The 25,748-nt window shown below is 38.4% G+C and overlaps 1 protein-coding gene and 1 long non-coding RNA gene across 2 annotated transcripts; one reads left to right on the forward strand and one right to left on the reverse strand.

Annotated features, from left to right (window-relative positions):
- Positions 1-8,004: 8,004 nt before the first annotated feature.
- Positions 8,005-9,194, reverse strand: LOC132103655 (uncharacterized). Its single transcript, XR_009423429.1, has 3 exons — positions 9,104-9,194; positions 8,438-8,507; positions 8,005-8,048 (listed from the first exon to the last, which is right to left on the reverse strand). It is a non-coding gene; the product is annotated as an uncharacterized LOC132103655 (long non-coding RNA).
- On the forward strand, positions 9,095-10,948 carry LOC132103654 (protein S100-A12-like). The gene is made up of 3 exons (XM_059508745.1): positions 9,095-9,231; positions 9,735-9,866; positions 10,154-10,948. The coding sequence occupies exons 1-3, from the start codon at positions 9,160-9,162 to the stop codon at positions 10,325-10,327; spliced, it is 378 nt and encodes a 125-aa protein (XP_059364728.1). The 5' UTR covers positions 9,095-9,159; the 3' UTR covers positions 10,328-10,948.
- The last annotated feature ends 14,800 nt before the right edge of the window (positions 10,949-25,748 follow it).

The raw sequence follows: 25,748 nt of genomic DNA on the forward strand, positions 1-25,748 counted from the left end.
TGGAATTTGCCCTGAATAATGTTCAAACTCCTTTTCCCAAAAGCATTCATGTTAAATTTAACTAAAAATATAGATTCTTGCAATGAGAATATTAAAACTCGAATAGTAAATAACCTACGGAGGTTACTGGATTGCACATCAAGATGGGAGGAGGTGTTGAAGGCACCAATGGTTTTCTGCAGAAGTCTGGATAACATGGAATTTCCACCAATTACTATTTAATGACCTACAGATAGAGAGATGAAAAAAGAAAATATACATCAAATGAATGTACAAACAGTTTAATTCGCATGGGTATGTCAATGCTTTTAATCCTGAAGCAAAACATTGCTCAAGCATATATGCAAGTGTGTATGTGGCCTTACTAGTATGTGGTGTATGTGGTACTCAGATGACGTCAAGGATGTTGTACAGGATTCTATCAATGGCAAGCAGAACACACACAAACAGAGCCAGAAATGAAACTCGCAGGGTCTTAATATTATTTCCACTATATTTTATTGACATTTTCTATACAAAATTACATACAACAATCTTATTTACATTATTGCTTACAATATATTGTATAATTTGAACAATCCAGGAAATACACTGTCAGAAGAAAAAAAAAGTGAACTGTACCCTTGTACAAAAGTGCACATTTATATGTACATCATCCCCTGAGGGCAGTAGGGCACATATAGCAAAACAACGCTAATGGAAGGAGTGATGAAAACAGTGATGAAAGTGAATTGTTTTCTCCTGAAACACACGGCTAAGCTCCTTAGAGAAATCCAGGAGGATATCCACTCCAAACACTGACTGCTGCTCCAATTTCTTCAAAACCAACAATAAGAAAAAATGTTTTTTTAAAACACACAAACTTTAGATTTGTATTCTTCTACATTAATAATGAGAGGTTTTGCTGAACCTTTTGCTGTGATTAAACCTTCTCAGTGAAGAACTGTAATAAATCTAAAAATGAATCTCCACTATATGCAGACTCCACATGTTCAGTATTCTCTCTCTGCCTGTGAAAAAGGAGCACAATCATTTCACCTCTGTAGAAGTTTTCAATAAAATACTGATTCAGAGGTATGAAAGTTACTTTCTGGATGAACAGTATTTTTCGTCTTCTGTCTAAATATTATATGACTGCGAATTTAAACTTAAACACATTGTAAGGTTATTGATAAAAAATGAACATGAACAACCTATGCTAATATAGGCGTGGCTAGCTAGCATAGGCCTACAAGATTTTATCATGGCTGCAACATCAGGGGCAATTGTAATATTTTACTACAAATACAATTGCCCCCGAGCCACATGGCCCAGTGTAATCATCTTGTTTGTCTGTGTTGACATATTTTTCTGTCAGAAAATGAGCATATTTAAATGTAAAACTACATTTAAAAATTATTAGTGTTACACATCAAACAATGTGTTTTTTGTTTTATTATTTAAAAAATAAAGAAAATGAATATTAGTTTTTCTGTTAATATATCGGTATTGTACCATGTCATTAAAGTTTGGTTAAAGACTGTTCTTGACTCATCAGCTGATTAAAATACTTGAGTAAAATATATTAAATAGAATATTACATTTAAATATATTTACATCATTTAAATCTAGTTACCACTAGAATAGTTGCCTAGTGTTTTGCAATAATAGATAAAGACTTTTATCCAAAACAATTTGAAACACACACACACACATATATATATATACTACAGCAGTAAAGTGAGGTAGGAGCTACTTTGAAGTAGGTTTTTTTTTTTTTAGATTAATATGGCTACATGGGTTAATATTAATATAACTTATATGGGTTAATATGATTTTTCAGTGTTACAATTGCCCCCTTGTTGGCAATTCAGTTTCCTTGTTGCATTTAATTTAATATTATAGTCTTGTCATTATTAATGAAAACATATCAGTTGTATTATTAATTAATAAACCTATATTTGTTTCTTGTATCAAAAGATGACTAGTGTATTTTAAGTATTTTGTAAGTTATTAAGGAAAATGTAAAGAATTTTACAATCGCCCCCAGTCTCCCATACTACTAGACTAATATTCCCAGACTTTCAGTTAACTAAAACTTGACTACACAAAAAATAGGTTCGAAACTAAAAAGGAAATTTAACGGAGTACTAAGATTATATTACAAAAATAGACAAAATGAACATTAGTGTCAGGACTCACCACTATGAGGCTCTGTCAGCATTCTCCACATCACCTTGCAGTGTGTGATCTGCAGGTCTATGTTACAGCCCTTGGAGGAGGCCACATCCTGCACATTACACTGGATGTTTGCAATGGGGTCTGATATCTGTGCTTTGTATTGCCATTGTCAAAGAGTTTAATATTCCTGGCTGTATATTTAATATTCCTAGGATGTTTACATTGGTAAAGTCCATGCAGCACATAAACCATCAAGAATGTCTGTCCTTGCAAACCAATCATAAGAAACATCAGGAGAACGGAGCAGCGGAACAGTGAAGAAAACATGCTTCCAAAAGTACATAGACCTGCATAAACAGACAATACAGCAAAGATAACCATGAGTTAAAAACACATATGTATATGCTTGAAGCAGAATACGTCTACAACAAAAAATATATAAAAATAAATAAAATAAATTTAACGACAAAATTACATAATAGATGGCACCATTATAAGGGTCAATTGGTTTACTTTCTGCAGTGTACTTACCCACAAACACACATCCAACAAAAACAAGATGTACTGTTGTCATGGAAATATTTTGCATGATATTTTGCATGCAAGTCCGAAAATCTGTCCTTAAAAACACACTAAGACAAGATCAGCATCCCATGTTAGTTTTCTGATTATAATATAATGTTAGTTATATAATTAAATAATTTATATACACTACCATTCAAAAATGTACTTTTATTCGGTAAGGACTTATTAAATTAATCAAAATGACAGTGAAAACATTTATAAAGTTAAAAATGATTGAATGCTGTTCTTTTGAACTTTCTATCAAAGAATCCTGACAAGATGTATCACGTTTCCAAAAAAAAAATAAAAAAATAAAAATGAATAATAATAATAATAATAATAATAACAATTAACCAGCACAGTTTTCAACATCCATAATAATATTATTAATAATATTAGAATTAATAAATAATTAATTATACAGGATCATGTGACTCTTTGAAGACTGGAGTAATGGCTACTGAAAATCTTGTTATGGCATTGCAAGAAAAAATTACATTTTAAAATATATCAAAATAAAAAACACAATTTTTTTTTTACGAAATAAAAATAATTTTGGAGAGCATAAAACGCTTTCAAAACCATTTCGAAATTTTTTTTTTTTTTTTTAACTTTCACAATTTTTAAAAAGATGATCTACAATCTAACCCTAGTGTACAGCAGATTTAGCACTCAGAGCTCCAAATACAGCGCCTGTGAGATGTCGAACCACAGGAAACTCTGACAGTGGCCCCAACAGGAACTTATGGACCCCAGGTGGCAGAATATGCTTACAAACCTGCTCCAAACCTGCAAATTCACAAAAAGTCACAACTGATATGCACTACAGATACTTTTGTAGATTGATATATTTTCTAAAAATGTAACATTAACACACTTGAGTGGGGTAATTTAGTTAAAAAGTGACGTGACATACAGCCAAGTATGGTGATCCATACTCAGAATCCATGCTCTGCATTTAACCCATCCAATGTGTGCACACAAACACACACACATCAGTGAACACACATACCATGAACACACACCCAGAACAGTGGGCAGCCATTTATGCTGCAGAGCCCGGGGAGCAGTTTGGGGTTCGGTGCCTTGCTCAAGGACATCTCAGTCGTGGTATTGCCGGCCCAAGACTCAAACCCACAACCTTAGGGTTAGGAATCAAACTCTATAACCACTAGGCCATGATTTCCCCAACAAAGAACAAAGACTATAGAATACCCTTAAAATGACTTTGTTTTCAGTTAGGGGTAAACCTTTCCCCTTCTTTTCATCATCTGTACCTTGGTTATCCAAGGCCCAGACAGTGTGATCTGCGGTGCAGAACTTGCCATCAGTCAACATCATGTTCAAGATATCAACAACACACCTCTTTTAAAAACACCAACATCTGCTCAAACGGAGTAGAGGAATTATTCTGAAATTCACATCATAATAACTTAAAGGGATAGTCTAGAAATCAATATAATTCAGTATATTAAATAAATATCAGATATTTAGATACACAAATAGATCTATTTTCTTTCCAATTTAATTCTAAATCTTTTAAAATCCATGGGATTAGGTAATCAAGGTCTTCTGTTTTACTTGAAAATTACAGCAGTGTTGTACATATGTCTGTTTCGAAATCCTGAAAACATCTTTGTTTAGCGGCCCTGAATAAGAAAAAAACAGATGGTGAGGAAAGCATACTCAGTGACAGGCCGAGCACAAAACTTCATCAGAGCTCTGACGGAATCTGTGCGGCATGTCGGTGAGTGAATCAATCGGTCAGACTTCCAGTAATGAAATTGTCTGGGCAAACCTGCCTATGGTCTTTCATTTATTTACTGAGGTTGGAAGTTTATGCCTGTTTGAAGTCCCTGTGTTTGCTTTTCAGCGAATATTGGTGATGTGTGTAGTGACAAGCTGGGTGTGCCATATCAGAAGTGCACTAGGCTATTGCTGATGAGCCCCGTGAGAACTGCATAGAGCTGCTCTCTGTGTTTTCAGTCCTCCACCGCCTCCTGGATGGATTTCAGTCTCTCTGTGGTCTCGCACACTGTGCATCTCTGGTATATGATTATTCCCTTGAAAGCCCTATCATTACACTCTTATAGGAAACCTTATAGTCACAACGCAATGATTTCTCACTGTAATTTACAGTATCCTGTTTATTTTCTGCGTCACAGTGGTTTGGTTTTATTATATTTGGTATATTATGTCTATTCTGCCTTTCCTGTGACTTAAGTACTCTTCATCTCCATGCTCGATAGTTTAATGATGATATTTGCTCCTGTGGGAACAGTTTGTCACATTTAAGTACCCTAAATGTTACAGTATGAAGAGGGGTGATCGTGTTCGCATGTGTACGTATCTTGCACATTCCTCAACAAGATGATCGTGATCTGACAGCAAATGTAAACATGAACTCTATAGCTACAGAATCAGCATTAAAATAATTGATTACGGCGTTATGGAGCAGTACTCTGCAGTTCAGCGTAATGCGCGTCTGAATAATGAATTGAAAACTGCATGTCATTACTAAAATTATTATTTGCACGTATGTTGTTTTTTAATTAATGCTTATTGTTTGATTTAATGGACTTTTCTAAGCTTATTGTTTAGTTATTGCCATTTTGTTGTTGTTACCCCTAGCAACCAATGCAGCCTTTAATCGAAGTAATATAAAAAGGAAACCTCCAACAACTTTGACCTGTTTCTAAACAACAGTCAGTCCATGCAAGATGCTTCTCGGGAGATCATGGAGGAGCTGGGACAAAATTATTCAAAACATTAATATTAACATAATATAAAAAAGTGGAAGAGAATAAGGATTTTTGAGCCATTGGTTCTTTCCTTCTGTTTAGGAAACTTGTAAAAAAATCCATAATAATAATGATAATAAATATTACTGTTAATATATTTAGTTAATATATTCAGTACAGTTTTACTCCTCAAGGTTGGCCTACAGATTGACATAATGGCCAAACAGCTCTATTGTGAAAAAGTCATGTTTTTTATGCATTTGTGAACAGGGCCATTCTGTACAAAAATCAGTAGCTTCATAATGATACCTTTGAAGACATCTACATAACTGATCAGTTTACTGAGCTGGACAGGAAGTGCTCCAGACAGGACGAAGCAGTTGTACTTCCCCTCAGCCACAGAGAAACTCTCACCTACATCGGGCCCTGTAAGTGTAGACTTAAATGATGTGTGCATGTGTCCGTTAGCAGATAGATGGTGTGGGGTGAAGGGTCAACGGGAAGGAAGAAAGGAAGGAATGTTCATTTAGAAAATTTAGATAAGTGAAACAGAGCCGAAATAGGCTGAGAGGTCCAAAAATGTGGAGGAGGACCCAGAACTGAGAGAGGAGAGATTAACAAGGAAAGATGAGAAAACGTTCAAAAGGGAAAGGTCAACAACTACCAGAGAACAGGAAAAGTGCTTCACACTCAGAGAGACAACGTGTCAGAAGGTCAAACTGCTGTAGTAATCTTCACTAAAACAGTGACACCAAAAATTGAATGTTTGCAACATTTTTACATTAAAATAGTAATATGTCAATGATTTGTTTAATTTCTATATATTTGCTATCCATCTAGCATGTTCTACCATATACAGTGCAGACCAAAAGTTTGGACACACCTTCTCATTCAAAGTGTTTTCTTTATTTTCATGACTATGAAAATTGTAGAGTCACACTGAAGGCATCAAAACTATGAATTAACACATGTGGAATTATATATGGAATTATATACATGACAAAAAAGTGTGAAACAAATGAAAATATGTCATATTCTAGGTTCTTCAAAGTAGCCACCTTTTGCTTTGATTACTGCTTTGCACACTCTTGGCATTCTCTTGATGAACTTCAAGAGGTAGTCACCTGAAATGGTCTTCCAACAGTCTTGAAGGAGTTCCCCGAGAGATGCTTAGCACTTGTTGGCCCTTTTGCCTTCTGTCTGCGGTCCAGCTCACCCCTAAACCATCTCGATTGGGTTCAGGTCCGGTGACTGTGGAGGCCAGGTCATCTGGCGCAGCACGCCATCACTCTCCTTCTTGGTCAAATAGCCCTTGATGCCTTCAGTGTGACTCTACAATTTTCATAGTCATGAAATAAAGAGAACTCTTTGAATGAGAAGGTGTGTCCAAACTTTTGGTCTGTACTGTGTATATATATATATATATATATATATATATATATATATATATATATATATATATATATATATATATATTACCATTTTAATTAAAGAAAAAATTCTGCTCCAGCTCCTGTAGTGGTTGCAATACAAGTGAATGGATCTGGTTATGCCACAGATATCTTTAGGGACATTGCAGCCTCATTTGACATCCTGCAAAAAGGAAACATCACTGTGCTTAGCAAGAAATGTCTCATGAAGCCTTTGGCGTCAGACGACACGAGATACCTGCTTATTGGTAAGACTACAATTACCATTAGACATTTGTACAAAAAACATTTGTGCCGTCAGTCTAGGTGTCTTGTTTTACAGTGCCTCCTAGTGGTCAAGACTGGAACAACAGATGTGCCGTACGACAGCCACAACCACAAATACTAATACAAATTCACTAATGTGATAATGATGTCTGTTAACTCAAAGTGTATTTAAGATAATTACACTGAAACCTTAACTAGAATTCAACTACTGTTGTTTAAATAAATAAAAATTATTTTATTTTTTAGCTTTTTTATTTTTTATGTATTTTTTTATATTGTACAACTGCACTAGTTATCGTAACTCAGTGATAGCAAAAACAATAGATATATGCAAACATTTAACTTTCATTTGGTTATATGTCTGGCTTTTGTCTTCCCTCCAATCAAACGTCTTTTTTATGGCTTCGCTGTTTTTTTTTTTTTGTGATTGCTGGAGGCTACGTCAAACGTTTACTGAGGTTTGGGTGTGGCAGGTATCATCCTGAAAGAGAGAAACTAAGAAAACAAAAGATTCATTCATTCAAAAGATTCATAAATGTACATTTATTCAGCAAGGACAAATTAAATTGATCATAAGTAAAATATTTTACATTGTTATAAAATAATATATTTCAAATAAATGCTGTTAGGTATTATCTAAAAGTAACATTTTAAAACACTTTCTCAGTGAATATTTCAATTTCTCCTCAGAAATGTGGTTTTAACTAATAATTAAATGAAAAGTCATGGGGGAAAGTAAATGAATACACACACTTCCTCATCTTTTTGCAGCCTACCATGTGATGCCATCATAGCCAGGCTCCTGGATATTGGTAAAGAATTGTGCATGGTCTGTGGGAAAGTATCTGTATCTGTATGCACCCTCACATTCCACGAGGACCAAGAGCTGTATAACACACGACAGAACAATGATAGACACTTTAAAAAACATTTTTGGAATGAATACAAGTTAAGCTCTATCGACAACATCTGTGGAAGTAATACCAACAAAGGCACTGTCACTGTAAGCACACTTTTTTCAACAAGGACGAAACAGACTAGTTTGTGGAATCAGCAGCTTGTATTTAACCTGGCATATTCTTTTCAACGTGTCAAGGGCATATTATGTATACTAAAGGGACAGAATTATGTTCATGGAAGAACAATGGAAGATTTTGCATACATTACATACAGCTCAAGTGAACAAATTCATTTCAGTTAGATCATTATTCTGATTAGCTTTTATATTGCCATTTGGAAAATGTACAGAGAAGTTCTGCACATAAATATACTTACATGTGTGAGTTTCAGAGACTCCAGTGATGAGGAGCAAGCCAGTTTATGGGAGATCATACATCACCTTAACCTGGCCAGAGCATAGAGAGGAAGAGTAATGATCAGGCGTTCATCTTAGTCACATATGAGTTAAACAGATGCACAGGGCATCTTTCAAACTAGCAGTATTAACCTTGTCTTAAAACAAAATGTATGCATGTCTGTTTCAGTATTTCTGATCAGGATCATTCTATATGGATCAACAACATCAAAATGTCGAGGTTAATAACTGAGTTAAAGGTCAAAGCTGCATGCTTTCACAGATTCTTTGGTGTTGACTATAAATCTGTAATGTTACACCAGTGGGAGCAGGCTAGGTGTGTTTTTTGATGAAAACTACAAAAAATGTTCAAATGTTATCTCATGTAATCTCATCACATCTGTCAGAATGCTGTTGGCCTGGTTACACTGTGTTTACATGGACATGGATGTCGGAGGAATGTTGAGTATGGGCTGCATTTTCTTAACCGTAAAATTCAAACTATTTTCATCTCTTCCCCACCCTCCCCCTTTTTTACATTAAACTAAGAAATACCAATCAATCTCTGTCTGTTTCGCAAATTAACACATTCCGTACACGACATATTCCTTTATAAACTCTCAATACTATAAACGTGAGGACAGCACCCGCGTGCACGTGAAGAGTGGGCGGGTCGGAGGCGCGAGGCACTGCTGGTCAGGTGATGAAATACCGTCACTTCGCTTCACCTGCTCTAGTTTCCGCATGGGACGAGACAAGCCCAATGGCCACACAGGTAAGCTTTTATTTTTGTTTCATTTTTTATAGTTTATGTTTTCGATTCGTGTACTTACAAGATCCACTTGTAGCTATATTTCACCAATATATTTGATTTTTTCGTCATAATTTCCCTTCAATATTGTAAATGCAGAAAACGACTTATTTGTATTCTTAATTTGGTCAATGTGGACTTATGGAAGTCGTGCAAGACCAAAAATAAAAATAAAATAAAAAATAAAAATAAAAGATTTTACTTTTTATTTAGCTTTTTTCGTTGTTTTTCTCTGACCAACGCCCAACGTAGATGTCAGTCATGCTAAACAGTCCAGCACAGGAATGTATTCTAAGAGTAGCCTAGATAGGGGTAGTAACAGGTCTCTACAGCTCCCAGATGATAAACGGAGGATTTCATGAGGAATGCAACAAAGCCTCGCCGTTATGTGTCGAAGGGTGGTTTCTGTCAGTGAGAGATGTTTCTTTTTAGCTGTGCTTGAGTCTGAAACTATTCTCACTCTGTAGTACACAGATCTAGAATTGGCCATAAACACCTTGGTCACAAACTTCCATTCAGCATCTCCTACTAATGCTGACTCGCTTACAGCCCAGGAGTTCCAGAGCATGATCTCCAAAGAGCTGCCCACCATGGTGAAGGTAAGCCAGAACCTACAATCCAATCGTTACACCACTTATTTCAATCCCTCAAAACCTATTATAATATCAACCTAAAAGCTACATTGCCATAATCAGAAATGGTTTACTTCCCAGCAGACATAGAACATTCTCAGAATTTGGCAAAAACGTAAAACTTTTAGAACATGTTGTTAGTTGGACTGATGCCACTTTGTCTAGGGCAGACCAAAATCACACTTCAAATAAATATGAGAAATTATCATCAGAATTTTTCAGAAAGTTTCCCACACCCCCTTATTCTCTTCCAGACAGCAGGGGACCAGGAAGGACTCAACAAACTCCTGACGGACCTGAATGTGGAAGAGGGGAAGGGTGTCGCATTCAAGGACTTTTGGCAGTTGGTTGATTCTCTGGCCAATGCTCAGTTTGGATTGCTGAGCAAAGAGAAACAAGTTAAATGTGTGAAATGTAATCTGATGTAAAACCGGCCCTGAGCAAACAAGACCGATCAACATTACATAGGTGTCCACCACAGCCCTGAGAAAACGAATCAAATCAGCAGCTTCTATTTCCCATCACCCTCTGTAATACTGTACATGTCACTCTATTGAATTCTTTGGTATATTTGCTGGGGTCTTATTATAATTAAGTGTTGTTACAGAACTTCCTGAAAAAATACCCAACAAGCCCTTATGACACAGCCCGTGAGTAATCTCTTTCATCTGTGTAACCTGAGCCACACCTGCCTGGCCAGTACGAGCTAGTGGCTAATTTACTTCCTCATTTGTTCTGGTGCTGCAGGTTTTTATATTATTGTGTCACTTTCAACCTGCCCAAACTTTTTTTTTCTACTTTTTTAAATGCATATAAAACTGGAAATTCTTTATTATGTGTTTGATGTGACAACTGCGATCATATGTGATACAACTGTGGGCCACAAGTGTTTGTGCGGACTGACATGCATTGCAAAAGAGATAATGTGAGCAAAATATATTATAGAGGGAAATAGAGATGTGACACCACATATTCTGTACTGTAGTTAACTTAGTGGTAACAAAATGTAATTATCTGTGTTGATACTATTAAATATGTGTTAAAAGGTTTCTCAGTCTGAATTATCTTTGAAGTATACTTAGAAATATATCAAAAAAGCATCAAGGTGAAGCTTAATGATTATTTAAATTGAATGATAATATTAAAAATCTTAATAACAAACCATTCTTTGTTTGTGTTAAACCGTAGATATACAACATAAAAGTAATGGTGGAGTAAAGTATAGTAATGAGGATATATTTTTAATGCCGTAATAAGTTGTGATGTAGGGAATACAGTTTCAGTCTAAACCTTTACTTTATTCAACTGAGAATCTCAGCAAATGTTTATGGCACTATTTATTCATATCACACATTTTAAGCTAAACGTTCATAAACTCACAGTGTACAATACAGTCCCCGGACTCATGGTGTCCTGGACATCAATATTTAAATAATTCATAAATGGTGAATCACTGGCCATCTAAGATTTTGAAATGCTAAAGTTTTATTTTTATTTATTTTATTGTATTGTTTCTGATGCTGACATGGAGTGTATGTGTTTTTGCTGGGGTCAAATTGTCCTCAAACAGAAATTGTATTTTTTTTTATTAAAGATGTAGGCCTATAAAATAAAAAGAGGTTCATTTGAAAATCAGTATCGTTTTTACATAACACAATGATGCAAAAACTTCAATCCAGGTCAGACGGTGAGGTGGTATTTTAGTATGCAAATTTATTCAGAGAATATAGAAAATGAGAATACAACTCATAACAAATCATCACTTGCAAACAGATTATTAAGCATTAAAACCAGCTTCAAATATAGAAAATACAAATCCAAAATTAATATAGTTTTAAACGCAATCCATGATGGATCTTGCTCGATTAGTACAAATGGTTAGAATATTCAACCGTAATCAACTTGTTAAAATATATTTCAAAAATAATAATACAAAGCATATAAGAATACTTGTATATCAAAAGTCAAAGCATCTGAGTTGAATAAACCTGTAAGAAGTTCAGAGTATTCAAGTGATCCCAGAATACAAAGAGAAGGTAAAGGTGAGAAAACGAAGCTCAGCTAATATACTGTAATGAACCTTATTTAAGTCTATGTCCGTCAAAAATAAGACTCCACAATAATTGTACCACAGAAAACACTTCTTTTATTACAATTATAAAGCTTCTAAAATAAAGGCACAGGTGTGAGTATGGGGACAGAGGAAAAAGGCACGGGATGACACGCAATCCCCACGTCAATTCATCTAAACACACACAGTGAACCTTCAAATGCAATAGATTAATACAATGGTGCCCCCTATTGGAAACCTCAGGTCAACCTACACTACACACATAATTAAGACGCGTTACTCCGTCCCTATACCCCCCGACTCCCCTTCCTTATACCGATCGCCCTTCACACACTCTCACCATTCATTCTCTCATACACACAGGAATAAATTAAAACAATTCCCTCTCCCCCGGTTTACAGGACCCAGCCATGGGGTAGAGAGCAGTCACGACAGACCGTCAGGGGGAAATCATTCCAATCGGAGACGGGGAGGAAGTTCACCGTTACTTCTAGTCCATATACCTTCAGAAGCGGGGGAAACACTCAAGTCCAATTATAGCCTCATTCATCTCCTTAAGTTAGCGTGACAGTCGGGCAAAAACGCCAAACAACAATCCCGCGAGGTGATGGTGACTCTAATAGTTAACCCCTCCCTCCTAGCTCAACTCACTCACACACACCGGAGTCTAACTAACTGACTATCTTCATCTCCGGAGGAACTATTGTCCCCGAGAGACAGCCAAACGTAACCCCACAAGTCACCCACCTCACAGCCACTGCTACATCTCATGCACCTCCTTTTCACGAGTCCTTTGATGTGGCAACAGGTGAATACAATCAGAGCAAATCACATAATCACCGGATAACAACGTTCTACACTATTCCCCCTCTAATTCAGGAGGACTCGTCCTCGAGTCAAAATGATAATCTTTCGCCCAGGTCGGTAACTTCCTACGTCGTACAGGTCGAGAGGTCTCTATAGAAGGGGCCATATCATCCTCCATCATTCGTCCACCATCATCTACCGATTCAGCTGCCAACTCCAACGATGATTCTGACTGCTGCACTGGAGACATCAACAAATCATTTCGATGAAGTGCACCCTTCTCTCCTACAGAGCCAAGTTGTCCCTCTGTATGATGTGGTCTCTCAGATACCCCCAGAGGCACTCTTTGAAGGGTCGGCTGATCCACCAATTGCTGTTGTGGCGGTTGCGCAGACTCCACACTCCCCTCCACCCTCTCTGAAACAAATTGAGACACACATGGTTTTAAACGATTGTAATGAACAACTACCGTTTTGCCCCCCTTTATAGGTTGTATCTGGTACAACACTTTAAAAGGGCCCTTATAAGCTCTCTGTAACTTAAAACACACCCCTTTTTTCCTGGCCTTATTCCGGACCCAGACAAGCTCCCCCTCCACATAATACTGTACCTGGGCCCGGAAATCAAAATATTTTTTTTGTCTGGCAGAAGCCTGTAACTGATGTTGCTGTACAGCTCCCACCACAGTAGATAGAGTCTCAGCCATGCGTTGCACATATTCATTTGGGGAATCAAAAGCTTCTTCCAAATTCACGTTCAACATTACATCTACAGGCAATACCATCTCTCTCCCAAACATTACTTTATAGGGATTAAAGCCAGTGGTTGCATGTACACTGCTACGATATGCCATCATGACATAAGGCAACAATGAGTCCCAGTTATTCTGGTTCTCATCCACAAAGAGAGACAACATGGCCAGCAGGGTCCTATTAAAACGTTCAACGAGCCCATCTGACTGAGGGTGATAAGGTGATGTACGAGTTTTATTAATCTCCAATAAACGACATACTTCCTGAAAAAGAAGAGACTCAAAATTCCGTCCCTGATCAGAGTGGAGACTCCGAGGAACACCATAACGGCACACCCACTCTTCAACAAAGACTTTGGCCACAGATCGAGCTTCTTGGTTTGGCAAAGCAAAAGCCTCCGTCCATTTCGAAAAGTAATCCCCCACCACCAAGATATAATGGTTTTTATCCATAGTTTCAGGAAGTGGACCTGATATATCCAAAGCAACACGCTCATAGGGCCGAGAAACAATTGAAGGACAAAGGGGGGCTTGAGGATTTCGAGCTGGAAGTTTGCGTGAGGCACAATCCAAACACTCACTACACCATCTCCTCACATCAGCAAACCACCCTGGCCAATAATAACGATCTTTAACCTTGCCCTGCAGTTTTTGCACACCTAAATGACCACCCGTTACCATATTATGCAGCATTGTTAAGACTTTTGAGACCAGACACTTTGGAAGTACCACCTGTACTTTACCAACTGCATCAGAATTATGCGGCGGAATCCGCACCAGTAACTGGTCCTGCACCTGAAGCTGATCGCACACTACTGCAAACTCCGGATGGTCTCCTATCATCCCACGCTCCTCGGGAGCCTTACTCAGCCAGTGCAATAATTGGCCCAACTCCCTATCCTTCCTTTGCAGCCTAATCAAGTCATCATCCAAACTTTCTATAGGTGGTGCCCCTACACTTAAACTAGACACCTGCACCACTCTAACAGGACATGTCCCCCCATTAACAGTTTGTCCCACTTGACCAGGCATTTCTGAAACTGAATTCAGAGCAGGAAGTCTAGATAAAGCATCTGCATTAGCATGTTGTTTGCCTGGTCTGTGAACGATCTTGTACTGAAAACTGGATAGCTGTTCTAACCAACGAGCAAGTTGTCCTTCGATTCCTTGAAAATTATGCAACCATCTCAGGGAATTGTGATCGGTCCGCAATACAAACTCTGCCCCCAAAAGATAATGTTTGAAATATTTTGTGAAAGTCACCATACTCAACAATTCCTTTTTGGTGGTCGCATACTTGCGTTCTTGCTTTGTAAGGGCCCGACTTGCATAGGCTACTACTCTCTCCATCCCTTCCTCTACTTGGGATAATACAGCACCAATTCCAGCATCTGAAGCATCGGTATCTAAAATAAATTGTTTTAAGGGATCAGGATAGGCCAAAACTGGAGCAGATGTAAGACATGACTTGAGTACTAAAAAAGCTCTTTGACAATCATCTCCCCAGTGAAATTTCCTGCCTTTTTCAGTCAATTGATGCAATGGACGGGCAATTTCAGCAAAACTCTTTATAAAATGACGATAATAAGAGGCCAGTCCCAAGAAACCACGCACCTCAGTCTGGTTCCTAGGAACTGGCCACCCCCTTACAGCTTCCACCTTAGATGGATCAGCCTTTACACCATCGACTGAAATTATATGCCCCAAATAAGACACCTGTTTCGCAAACAAATTGCATTTGGATGGCTTCATCTTTAAGTTAGCCCCATGTAACTTCCTAAAAACTTGCTCTAAACGACCCAAATGTTCTTGAAACGTTTTTCCAAAAACAATTATATCATCAAGATATACCAGACATGTAGTCCACTGAAGGTCTGCTAAAACCAGATCCATCAGTCTTTGGAAAGTAGAAGGAGAATTACACAAGCCATAACTTAAAACATTAAATTCAAACAGGCCTTGTCGTGTTATAAAAGCAGTTTTTGGCTTATCATTGGGGTCAACTTCAACCTGCCAGTATCCACTGGCCAGGTCGAGAGTAGAAAACCAGCCAGCATTTGTTAAACTGTCCAAGGCATCATCTATTCTTGGAAGAGGATAAGCATCCTTCTGTGTAACCTCGTTTAGCTTCCTGTAGTCAATACAAAAACGTAAACTACCATCTTTTTTTCTAACTGGTACCACTGGAGCGGACCAGGGACTACAGGAAGGCTGAATGATGCCATTATCCAACATTTGTTTTATGTGATCAGTCACTTCCTGTTGTAGATGGAGTGGAAATCGGCGAGAGGCAATCTTAATAAGTGGGGCAGACCCTGTGTCAATCCGATGACTAACTAAGTGCGTCCTACCCAAGTCAGTATCTCCTGTACTAAAAAGTTGATTATACTGTTCTAATATTTGGCCAATAGCCTGCATTTGTGCTGCATCGAAACCTCTAGAGTCCAAGCCAAGATAGGAGATAAGGGCATCAACAGACCATGCAGTCTTAACACCCCCACCTTGTTCCAGTTCTTCTGCCCCTTCCCCTACCTCTATATTTGTGGACAAAACCCCAATTTTCATACCGTCACGAAGAGTATGGGCTTCCTCAGTTACATTAATAACACGCACTGGCATAACCCCACCCGTCACTGAACACACTACACGTGCTACCAACACATCACAATGATGAGGTAAAGAAGAACCAGGCTCCAACATACCTATAATCCTTCCAGGTGGCGCTCCCTCGACTGAACCCTGAATTAATGCTTCACTGCGTGGGGGTATCCTTATATCTCCCCGAACTACCACAGGCAGGGGAGGAACTTGAAAATCAGCTTGCAATTGCACCTTAATTTTTTCCCCCATGAGATAGCAGCATAGTTCATCCAAATCCAATTTTGCACCGAATTGGACTAAAAAATCACTGCCTAATAACACTTCTCCGGGGTTAATGTCCGCCACTAAAAAAATCAGATACTACAGCCAAAGAATCAAATTGACAAGTAGTTGTCCATTGGCCTACCACTTCCATCTTCTCCCCATTTGCCACTGACAAGCTGCCCTTGTACTCCACCAACTCACCTACTCCCCCAGTGGCCCCCCACCAAAACTGCTTTGGTACAATTGACACTTGTGCTCCAGTATCTACCAACAAACGGGTCTCCACACCCCCCACCTTACCAAACATATAGACCCCAACTGTTCCCGGCCGAGACTGACCCATCTCCCCCAACCTAGGCACAGAACAAACAGGGGCGGGCACCTGGTCTACCGTGCCCGCCCCCTCCCATTTCCCGACACATATGGACAATCCCTTTTAAAATGACGAGTACACCCACACTCCCAACAAGCCTCACTTCTGTCATGGTTCTGCTCACTTCTGTCATGGTTCTGCAAATCCATTCTAGCACTATCAATTTTTGAAGTCCGAGTATCACGCCTATTAACGGGATCTAATTGCTGGACTGATCTAGATGTATTCAAGGTCCAATCTTGTAACATCTTAACAGTAGTCTGCAAAGTTTTAACTTCTTGGCGAAGCCCTTCCACCATAGTTACTAAAACTTGAATTTGTGCCTCTTTTGCTACTCCCACATTCTCATTTACCACACCACAAACTTTCGCATTTGGGGGAGTAACACTTCGTTCCAGATCCCTTATTAATTCCAATTCTGACGCCAAATTAATTGCCCCCTCCAAAGTGGCTGGCTTAACACTGCGCAGATGAATACGTGTATCAGCACTACCTACGTGTGCAATAAAATGGTCTCGGGCCAGTAAATCTCTAGTTGTACTATCTACAGAAGGATACGCTTTGAAGATTAAACGTCTCAAAGCATTACCAAACTCGCGCACAGTTTCAGTTGGCTGTCTCTTACGGGAGGAAAAACTCACCCGATTCCAATCAGTACTTTCACACGGCTCTAAGCATTTACCCATTGCTGCCTTCAACTGAGTAAAATTCCGTCGAGCCTCCTCAGGTAAACCGCAATAAATATCACGCGCACGACCTGACAACAACAAGGACATAAATTTTAATTCATCGTCCCACCCGTTAATTCCCGCAGCCATTTCAAATTGGTCAGCCCAATCCGACCACTCATGCCCAGTTCCCGTAAACGTTTCAGGCATAAAGACGGGGCGAGGCGCGGCATTTAACTGCCTGGAAGTTTCCACATCTATTATAGGCACAATATTAGAACCACTCGCCCCTTCTAATTGTGGCTCTGACATTTTGACGGACAAAAGACTACAAAATAGTTCAAACAGATTTCAGTAATCCCACCGCTGCCACCAGTGTAATGAACCTTATTTAAGTCTATGTCCGTCAAAAATAAGACTCCACAATAATTGTACCACAGAAAACACTTCTTTTATTACAATTATAAAGCTTCTAAAATAAAGGCACAGGTGTGAGTATGGGGACAGAGGAAAAAGGCACGGGATGACACGCAATCCCCACGTCAATTCATCTAAACACACACAGTGAACCTTCAAATGCAATAGATTAATACAATGGTGCCCCCTATTGGAAACCTCAGGTCAACCTACACTACACACATAATTAAGACGCGTTACTCCGTCCCTATACCCCCCGACTCCCCTTCCTTATACCGATCGCCCTTCACACACTCTCACCATTCATTCTCTCATACACACAGGAATAAATTAAAACACTTCCCTCTCCCCCGGTTTACAGGACCCAGCCATGGGGTAGAGAGCAGTCACGACAGACCGTCAGGGGGAAATCATTCCAATCGGAGACGGGGAGGAAGTTCACTGTTACTTCTAGTCCATATACCTTCAGAAGCGGGGGAAACACTCAAGTCCAATTATAGCCTCATTCATCTCCTTAAGTTAGCGTGACAGTCGGGCAAAAACGCCAAACAACAATCCCGCGAGGTGATGGTGACTCTAATAGTTAACCCTAAGGATGGCTGAAGCGAAACAGTCATTCCGAAGCTTTGCGAGATCCCGAAGCGCAGATGTGTCGAAACACTGATCCGAAGCGTGATTCGAAACACCCATGTCACGTGACTATGACCAAACGAAGCCTCGAAGTGTTTCACTAATTGTTTCATCAGGTGTGGTCCGCCGAATCAGCGTTTGATTGAAATGGTCGGGAACAGACCACACAATCGCACATCTGTATAAAAGTGAAATAAACGCATTTTGACCTCGTGGGTTTTTGTGAGAGGAGTTTGACTTTGAGATAGCGGATTTTTGGTGATATAGTGACATATTGCGATTTGATTAGTTATAGGCAATTTAGACTTACATTTAAATTTACACAACACATTGACTGAGAGGCTAGAGACAGACAGAGTATACATATAGTGACACATTAATAGATACATAGATATAAATATATATAGACAGCTAGATTAATAGATTAATACATATATAGATAGATTACAGATACATATATAAATACATATATTGATACATATATAGATAGATTATAGATACATATATAAATACATATATTATAGATAGATACATATATAGATACATAGATTATAGATACATATCTAGATACATAGATCGATTCATATATAGATAGATAGATTTGGATAGATAGATAAAATGGAAGCTCCCCAGAAGAGATGCCGTACATCTGTGGTGTGGGAGCATTTCCATTTAGAAACCCCAAATAAAGTGAGATGTGTGTATTGTGATCGGCAGCTAGCCTACTGCAACAATACATCATCCATGATGCGCCATTTGAGGAGCACTCATCCTGCCATTTTGCAGGGTGCAGAGGATGGCATTCCCCCTGTACCTAGGCCTGCTACTGACACTGCTGGGCCATCTAAGCAAGGTATGCATTGTTTGGGATATAATTATAATTGAAATATAATTACAACCTTTTGGGACACTGTTTATAAAGTTTATAAGTTATATAAAGCACTGATTATAAACACGGGAAGGTTTCCAAATAATGAACCAGTAGGCTATACTTTTAATAGATGTGCACTAATTGAAGCTGTATTTTTCCAATGTATTTGTCTGAAAGTATGTTTTGTCTTCTCTTTTAAAAGTCAGACAGAGGGAATTGGATGAGGCTCTTACAAACATGGTGGTGAAGGATCTGCAGCCCTTCACCATCGTGGACGATGAGGGATTCAGGGCATTTGTGAACAAGCTTGATCCAAGCTATGTCCTCCCATCCCGGAAGGTGCTTAAAATAATGGTCAGCGAAAAGTACAACAAAGCCAAGGAGAAGACAATGGAGGACCTACAAAAGGCCGAATTTGTTAGCCTTACAGCTGACATGTGGTCCTCCATTAATATGGATGGATATCTTGGTGTGACTTGCCATTACATAATACCAGAGGCAAAAATGGCAACTGTTGTACTGGGTGTAAGGAGGTTTTACCAAACCCACACAGCCCAGCATCTCATGGAGGCTAAAGCCTTGCTAATGGCTGAGTGGGGAATAACCTCCAAAGTTCAGTGCATGGTGACTGACAATGCATCTAACATGATCCTAAGTGCCCAGCTACTCCACCTTCGCCATGTCCCATGTTTTGCTCATACTTTAAATTTGATTGTGAAAAAGGCACTAGATCAAACCCCAGTCATCAATGAAATACGCCAGAAGGCCAGAAAGATAGTGGGGTTGTTCAGATCCAGCTGCAAAGCAAAGGACAAGCTTGTGGAGATGCAGAGCTTGATGGGAAGACCAACTCTGAAAATGATACAGGAGGTTGACACGAGATGGAACAGCACATTTGACATGCTACAGCGCTTGTATGACCAACGTGAACCAGTGGCTGCTGCACTTTCCAACTTAAACAATGATACTGCTCCCCTGACAAGTATTGATTATGACATTATTGAACAATCATTGTCAATACTGCAACCATTCAAACTCGCAACAACAGAGATGTCAGAGGAAAAGAGAGTGTCTGCTTCAAAGCTTATACCACTGTACAGGATGTTGCAGCACAAGCTTGCACAGAAAAAAGGAAATGCAACGCAGGAATCAACTGTTCAATTAGGTAGGCCACAATGACCATACTACCCATGTGATTGGCCATAACTGTCATATTATTGTCATTATTATAAATATGTGTTTCTCCTGTTTTGGCTCATAGGCTCACATCTGCAAGAAGGTCTGCACTCCAGATGTGGAGGTTATGAGAGTTTTAGAGCCTTGGCACTGGCTACACTGCTGGACCCAAGGTTCAAAAATGTGGCATTTGGAAATGCTGCCAAAGCCCAGGAAGCTGAAAAGCATATCACACTGGAGTGTGCTTCACTGATGCGTTCAAACACAAATCCTGGTGAGCAGTTTCAGTCTGTGTTATGTTATGTAATCTGAATCATGTAATATAATATATCCTTCATATATGCCGTCAGTTTAGGATTTGTTACTAATTGCTGTTTTCATTTTTATTCAGACCCAGAAATGTCAACATCACACCCATCATCATCATCATCACCATCACCATCAACATCAACACCAGTAGAAACACAGGACAGTTTATGGGAACTTTTTGATACTCGCATCCATCAAACCAAGATGATACACAATGCTACAGCTGATGCCACAGTGGAAGTGAAAAAATACATCAACGATGCGTATTTGCCCAGAACTCATGATCCACTAACTTACTGGAAAGAGAGAGCAGTAATCTTTCCTCATTTGTATGTCCTTGCAAAAAAATATCTTTGTATGCCAGCAACAAGTGTCCCTTGTGAGAGGATTTTTTCAAAGGCTGGAGAAATTATCTGTAAAAAAAGAAGTAGGCTAAGTCCTTCCACAGCAGATAAATTAATATTTTTGAATAAAAATCTCTAAAAAAGTGAGACATTGTGGCTTGATTTCTTTTATTAATATTCATTTTTCATGACCAAAATAACATTATGCACAGTGAGGAGCCTATAGGTTACAAGCTTCACATATTAGAACATTATAATAATAAAAAAACAACACATTTTTTTAATGGCTCGTCAAGGTTGTTTCAGATCAACACCTGCAAGTGACCACTAGGTGTCACCGTTGAGACGGGTGTCGGATTGATTCGAAGCCTCGAAACAATATGGCACATTTGGTTCAACTGTTTCATTGGTTCACGAGGCCTCGATTTTGCCATCACTAGTTAACCCCTCCCTCCTAGCTCAACTCACTCACACACACCGGAGTCTAACTAACTGACTATCTTCATCTCCGGAGGAACTATTGTCCTCGAGAGACAGCCAAACGTAACCCCACAAGTCACCCACCTCACAGCCACTGCTACATCTCATGCACCTCCTTTTCACGAGTCCTTTGATGTGGCAACAGGTGAATACAATCAGAGCAAATCACATAATCACCGGATAACAACGTTCTACAATACTGAGACTAATAGACTGAACTCGGTCTGAGTTGGGAGGGGAACGGCCACTCTCTTATACCTCTTCAAAACAATAAGCCTCGTGACTAAACTGCAGCCACGTCTCAAATAGATATAAAAACATCGGTAATATGCCTCTGGTCGATACAAAAATATCCACGTATGCCGCGTGGCTTGGTTTCACTTCCACATTTTAGAAGGTCAGCATATAATTACGGCTGTTTTGACTATGCTCAGTTGAATACAGGGTTACAAAATACCTCAGGAGATTGGCTGTATTGTCTCCCTTATCAAAACTCAAAAGGATAAAAAATAACTCAAGATGCAGACGTGTGGAACTAAAACCCAGACAAACAAAATCATACAGCTCAAAAAATATATATATTTATATATATATATATATATATATATATATATATATATATATATATATATATATATATATATTTATACATACACACACATTATAAGAAAAAATTTAAGTATATTTATAATAGTATAGTAACCAACAGTACCACCTTGTGGATGATTTTCATGAAATATTAAGCTCGACACTGTACAAACAAGTCAAAAGCATATAATTAAAAACCATGAAAACCCTAATTAATTAATTATTACTTAATTAATTTATTATAACTTTTTTTGTCAAATCCAGGTAATTTACAGACATACAACGTTTTTATAACGTTTGACTGTTATAGCACCAGCTGTGGTCTGATCTACCTGAAACTTTGCATGCTTGTTTAGAATCACCTGTTCAGATGTGCTCAGTGGGTTTGGTGAAGTTTTGAGTTTTCCTTTAGGCTTTAGGGTATATTTGGACTGGGTAAATTTCAACAGAGAATTGCACTGCAGTGTTTTTCTGAGATTGAGCAAAAAAACTAGGACTAGTTTGCAAAAGTAGGTTTTTCACATCTTCCCAATCATTTAAAAAAAGGTTTTTGGTTTTAGACCACAAAAAACGGCAGTGGTTCTAGAGGCAAAGTTGTTTGGAACGAGGAGGTATATCATACTTTATGAATATTGCTTTTATGTGCAGAAAACCACTCAATGCACACCCTCAAAAAATGCAATTACTGGCCCCCAGTGGCCGATTTCTTTAAAATTTCTCACAGATCTTTGGGCTCACAGCAGCTCACCGAGTTTTCGTTCCAATCGGCCTTCGTTAACTTTGTCTGATAGGTGCTCAAACTTTATTGGCCAATGGCAGGTTTTTTTTTTTTTTTGAGATACACAAATTTCCTCTTTTGGCTTGACTTTTGGCACTTTGGACCAAGACCGTGCACAATGATTTTCATGGATAAATGGTAGTCTAGTTATTCCTCATACTGATTACCAATCTTTACGATTTTTTTTTTCCTGTGTCCTCAGCTTGAGCTCTTACATAAGTGTTCAGAGATTGGCGAAGATATCTTATTCCGTTATAGGCATTTTACTAAAAGTGGCCCTTCATAAATGTAATGACTACTGCAGAGGATTAAAGTGGCCCTGCCCCTTTCAAACGTTTTGGCATCCCTTTGCGACGGGTGAGTCGAAAGTTCAAATGTTTTTTAATAATTATTGATATTCAGAGAGAGAATCTTTCTGCACTGGTTTGGTTCCGGTCGGGCAAAGACCCTATGAGTAGTTCGCAAAAGTAATTTTTTCATAAAAAGCTAAATAAAATGTGGGATATGAAATCACCTGAGACCATTCTAACAATTACAATAGGATTTCAGCACTACGCACTTGAACCATCTAGTGTCAGGTTGAGGTGTGTCTGTGCCCCTGGTTAGTGGTGCATGTGTTAGATGAAGAAAATCAATACTGTAAGGACCCACCTGCCAGCCCAAAAAGCGGAACCCAGCGGCCTGGTCGAAGGTCTAATGCATATTCGGTTACTTGCACTTCTGAATTTATCAGGATTTAGTGTAAATTTTAGCCTAGCTCTGTGTTCAGTCTGACTCCAATTTCACATGATCATTAAATTTGGGCAATATTTCTATCACAGATATCGACTGTTTATTTATTTAGATATTTGAGTATTCTGGAAATCACATACTTTCAATTATTTGTTCACTGGGGACCAGGTATAGCATAGGAATTACACTCAGCTGATAGTGAACCCACGGACACAAACTCGTCAGTTATTATACATTTAAGTGAGCTACACCCTGCATGCTCATAACAAAAATGTATTTTTCCCTATAACCACGAGAGCTACATCGTGTTAAGTCAGCGACAGTCAGAAATCTGAAGCCCCTAATGGTGTTCCCCATGGTTCATCCATTGGTGCTGCAGTATGATCTGTCCTGAATGCAGATTTACGGAAATACCACTACACATTAATCTACTTGAAAATTATTTCAGAAGAGATCAGAATAAATCAAATATAACAATTTTAAACTTAACTAGCTTAGTAGTAGCACAAAACAACTATACAGTGTGCTCTATAGGCACAAAGAAACAAAGAAATTTTCAAATCAGTTGTAAAAACATAAAAAGTCATTTTGGTTCTTTAGGTTCCCGTGGTCACATCAGGGTCTTCCCTGGCTGGAGTTAAACATTCTCAAAGACCCCTAAAGGGGAACACACCCCCTTCTTAGCAGAACGCAATTCTACCAAAGTTCTCAATCTTTCTTATAATACAAGTGACTACTTTGAAATTGAGACCAATTTACCAATCGCACAGAGACCTTTAAAATGATACTAAACATTAAGTGGAAAAAATAACATATTCATAAGATATAACATGGCATATGGATATTCTTGCTTTTGGGGGAGAAGAGTGAGAGTCAGAGGCAGGGAGGGGAGAGGAGAGGAAGATGGAGGAAGGGGGTCGTAAATGAGCAAGAAGATAGGTGTTGTTTACTCACCGAAGATCTCTTTTTCAGATCAGTTTTATTGTTTTATTGCATGGCAGCATGGTATCTGTTTTCTGTGAATTCCAGAGATTTGGCTTGAGGAGTTAATTTCATAAGGAAATAATTTCACTCCTTTCAATACAAACATACCTTCAGTGACTGGACCCCTAAAAAGATTGAGAAGTAATGCATTCCTCAGACGCTGCCTGCATTTGTAAAGTAGGTCTGATACCCAACCTAGAAACACATCTTCAGTACTGATTATTAATCAATACAATATTGATTGAATAATAGTGCATCACATTTTAAAAACCAAGTCTTAAAGAAATTGTTTACCAAAAATGAATATTTGCTGAAAATAGCATTTGCGCATTATCAATGGATAATTTTCAATGTAAATGGGTGCCGTCTGAATGAACATTCAAACAGCTGATAAAAACATCACAGTAATCCACTCAACTCCAGCACCACTAACAACTGAAAACAAACAAAAAAACTTTTTTATTTATTTTGATGTGAGAGGACAACAAGGTTATATATGGCAATATATGTTTAAAACACCCTAGTTATGGATTTGTTACTTAGAAACATGCAGCTTTTCACTTTAAGTCTTTGGCACATTAATCTTCATTTTCAGCAATGTTCAGTATTCACAAATTAAATTTTATATTGAGAAGATCCTTTAGTGAGCAACTGATGTAATACAGATTCCACTCCACAAGGCTTGTACAAATATAGGATTCCTCAAGTTTTCTATTTCACTGGGTGGAGCATGCTTGAATATTCATAATCTACCCTATTGTGGGTGTGTCCTTCTGACAAGTAAAAGCATTGGAAATGTTAGTACCAACTCCTTATATCACAGATTTATGGAGTTTGTACCATTTTATATAGATTTAGAATATTAAGTTGATGTAATTTTATGTTGTCGCTGTTTTTGCTTTTTTAAGTACAAAAAACTTCTTAAGTAACAAACATTTCAAGGTTAATTTCCACTATATGAGGAACTAATGAATATTACACAAGGACCCATCCCTCAAACAGAAA

The sequence above is a fragment of the Carassius carassius genome, chromosome 24 (genome assembly GCF_963082965.1).
Source record: "Carassius carassius chromosome 24, fCarCar2.1, whole genome shotgun sequence".
NCBI classification, from domain to species: Eukaryota; Metazoa; Chordata; class Actinopteri; order Cypriniformes; family Cyprinidae; genus Carassius; species Carassius carassius.

Bases quoted from the DNA above. Each gene is read 5' to 3' on its own strand.
- LOC132103654 (XM_059508745.1), top strand. From the start codon at position 9,160: ATGAAATACCGTCACTTCGCTTCACCTGCTCTAGTTTCCGCATGGGAC. The intron at 9,232-9,734 runs GTAAGCTTTTAT...CTCACTCTGTAG, and splicing joins CAAGCCCAATGGCCACACAG to TACACAGATCTAGAATTGGC. The intron at 9,867-10,153 runs GTAAGCCAGAAC...ATTCTCTTCCAG, and splicing joins AGCTGCCCACCATGGTGAAG to ACAGCAGGGGACCAGGAAGG.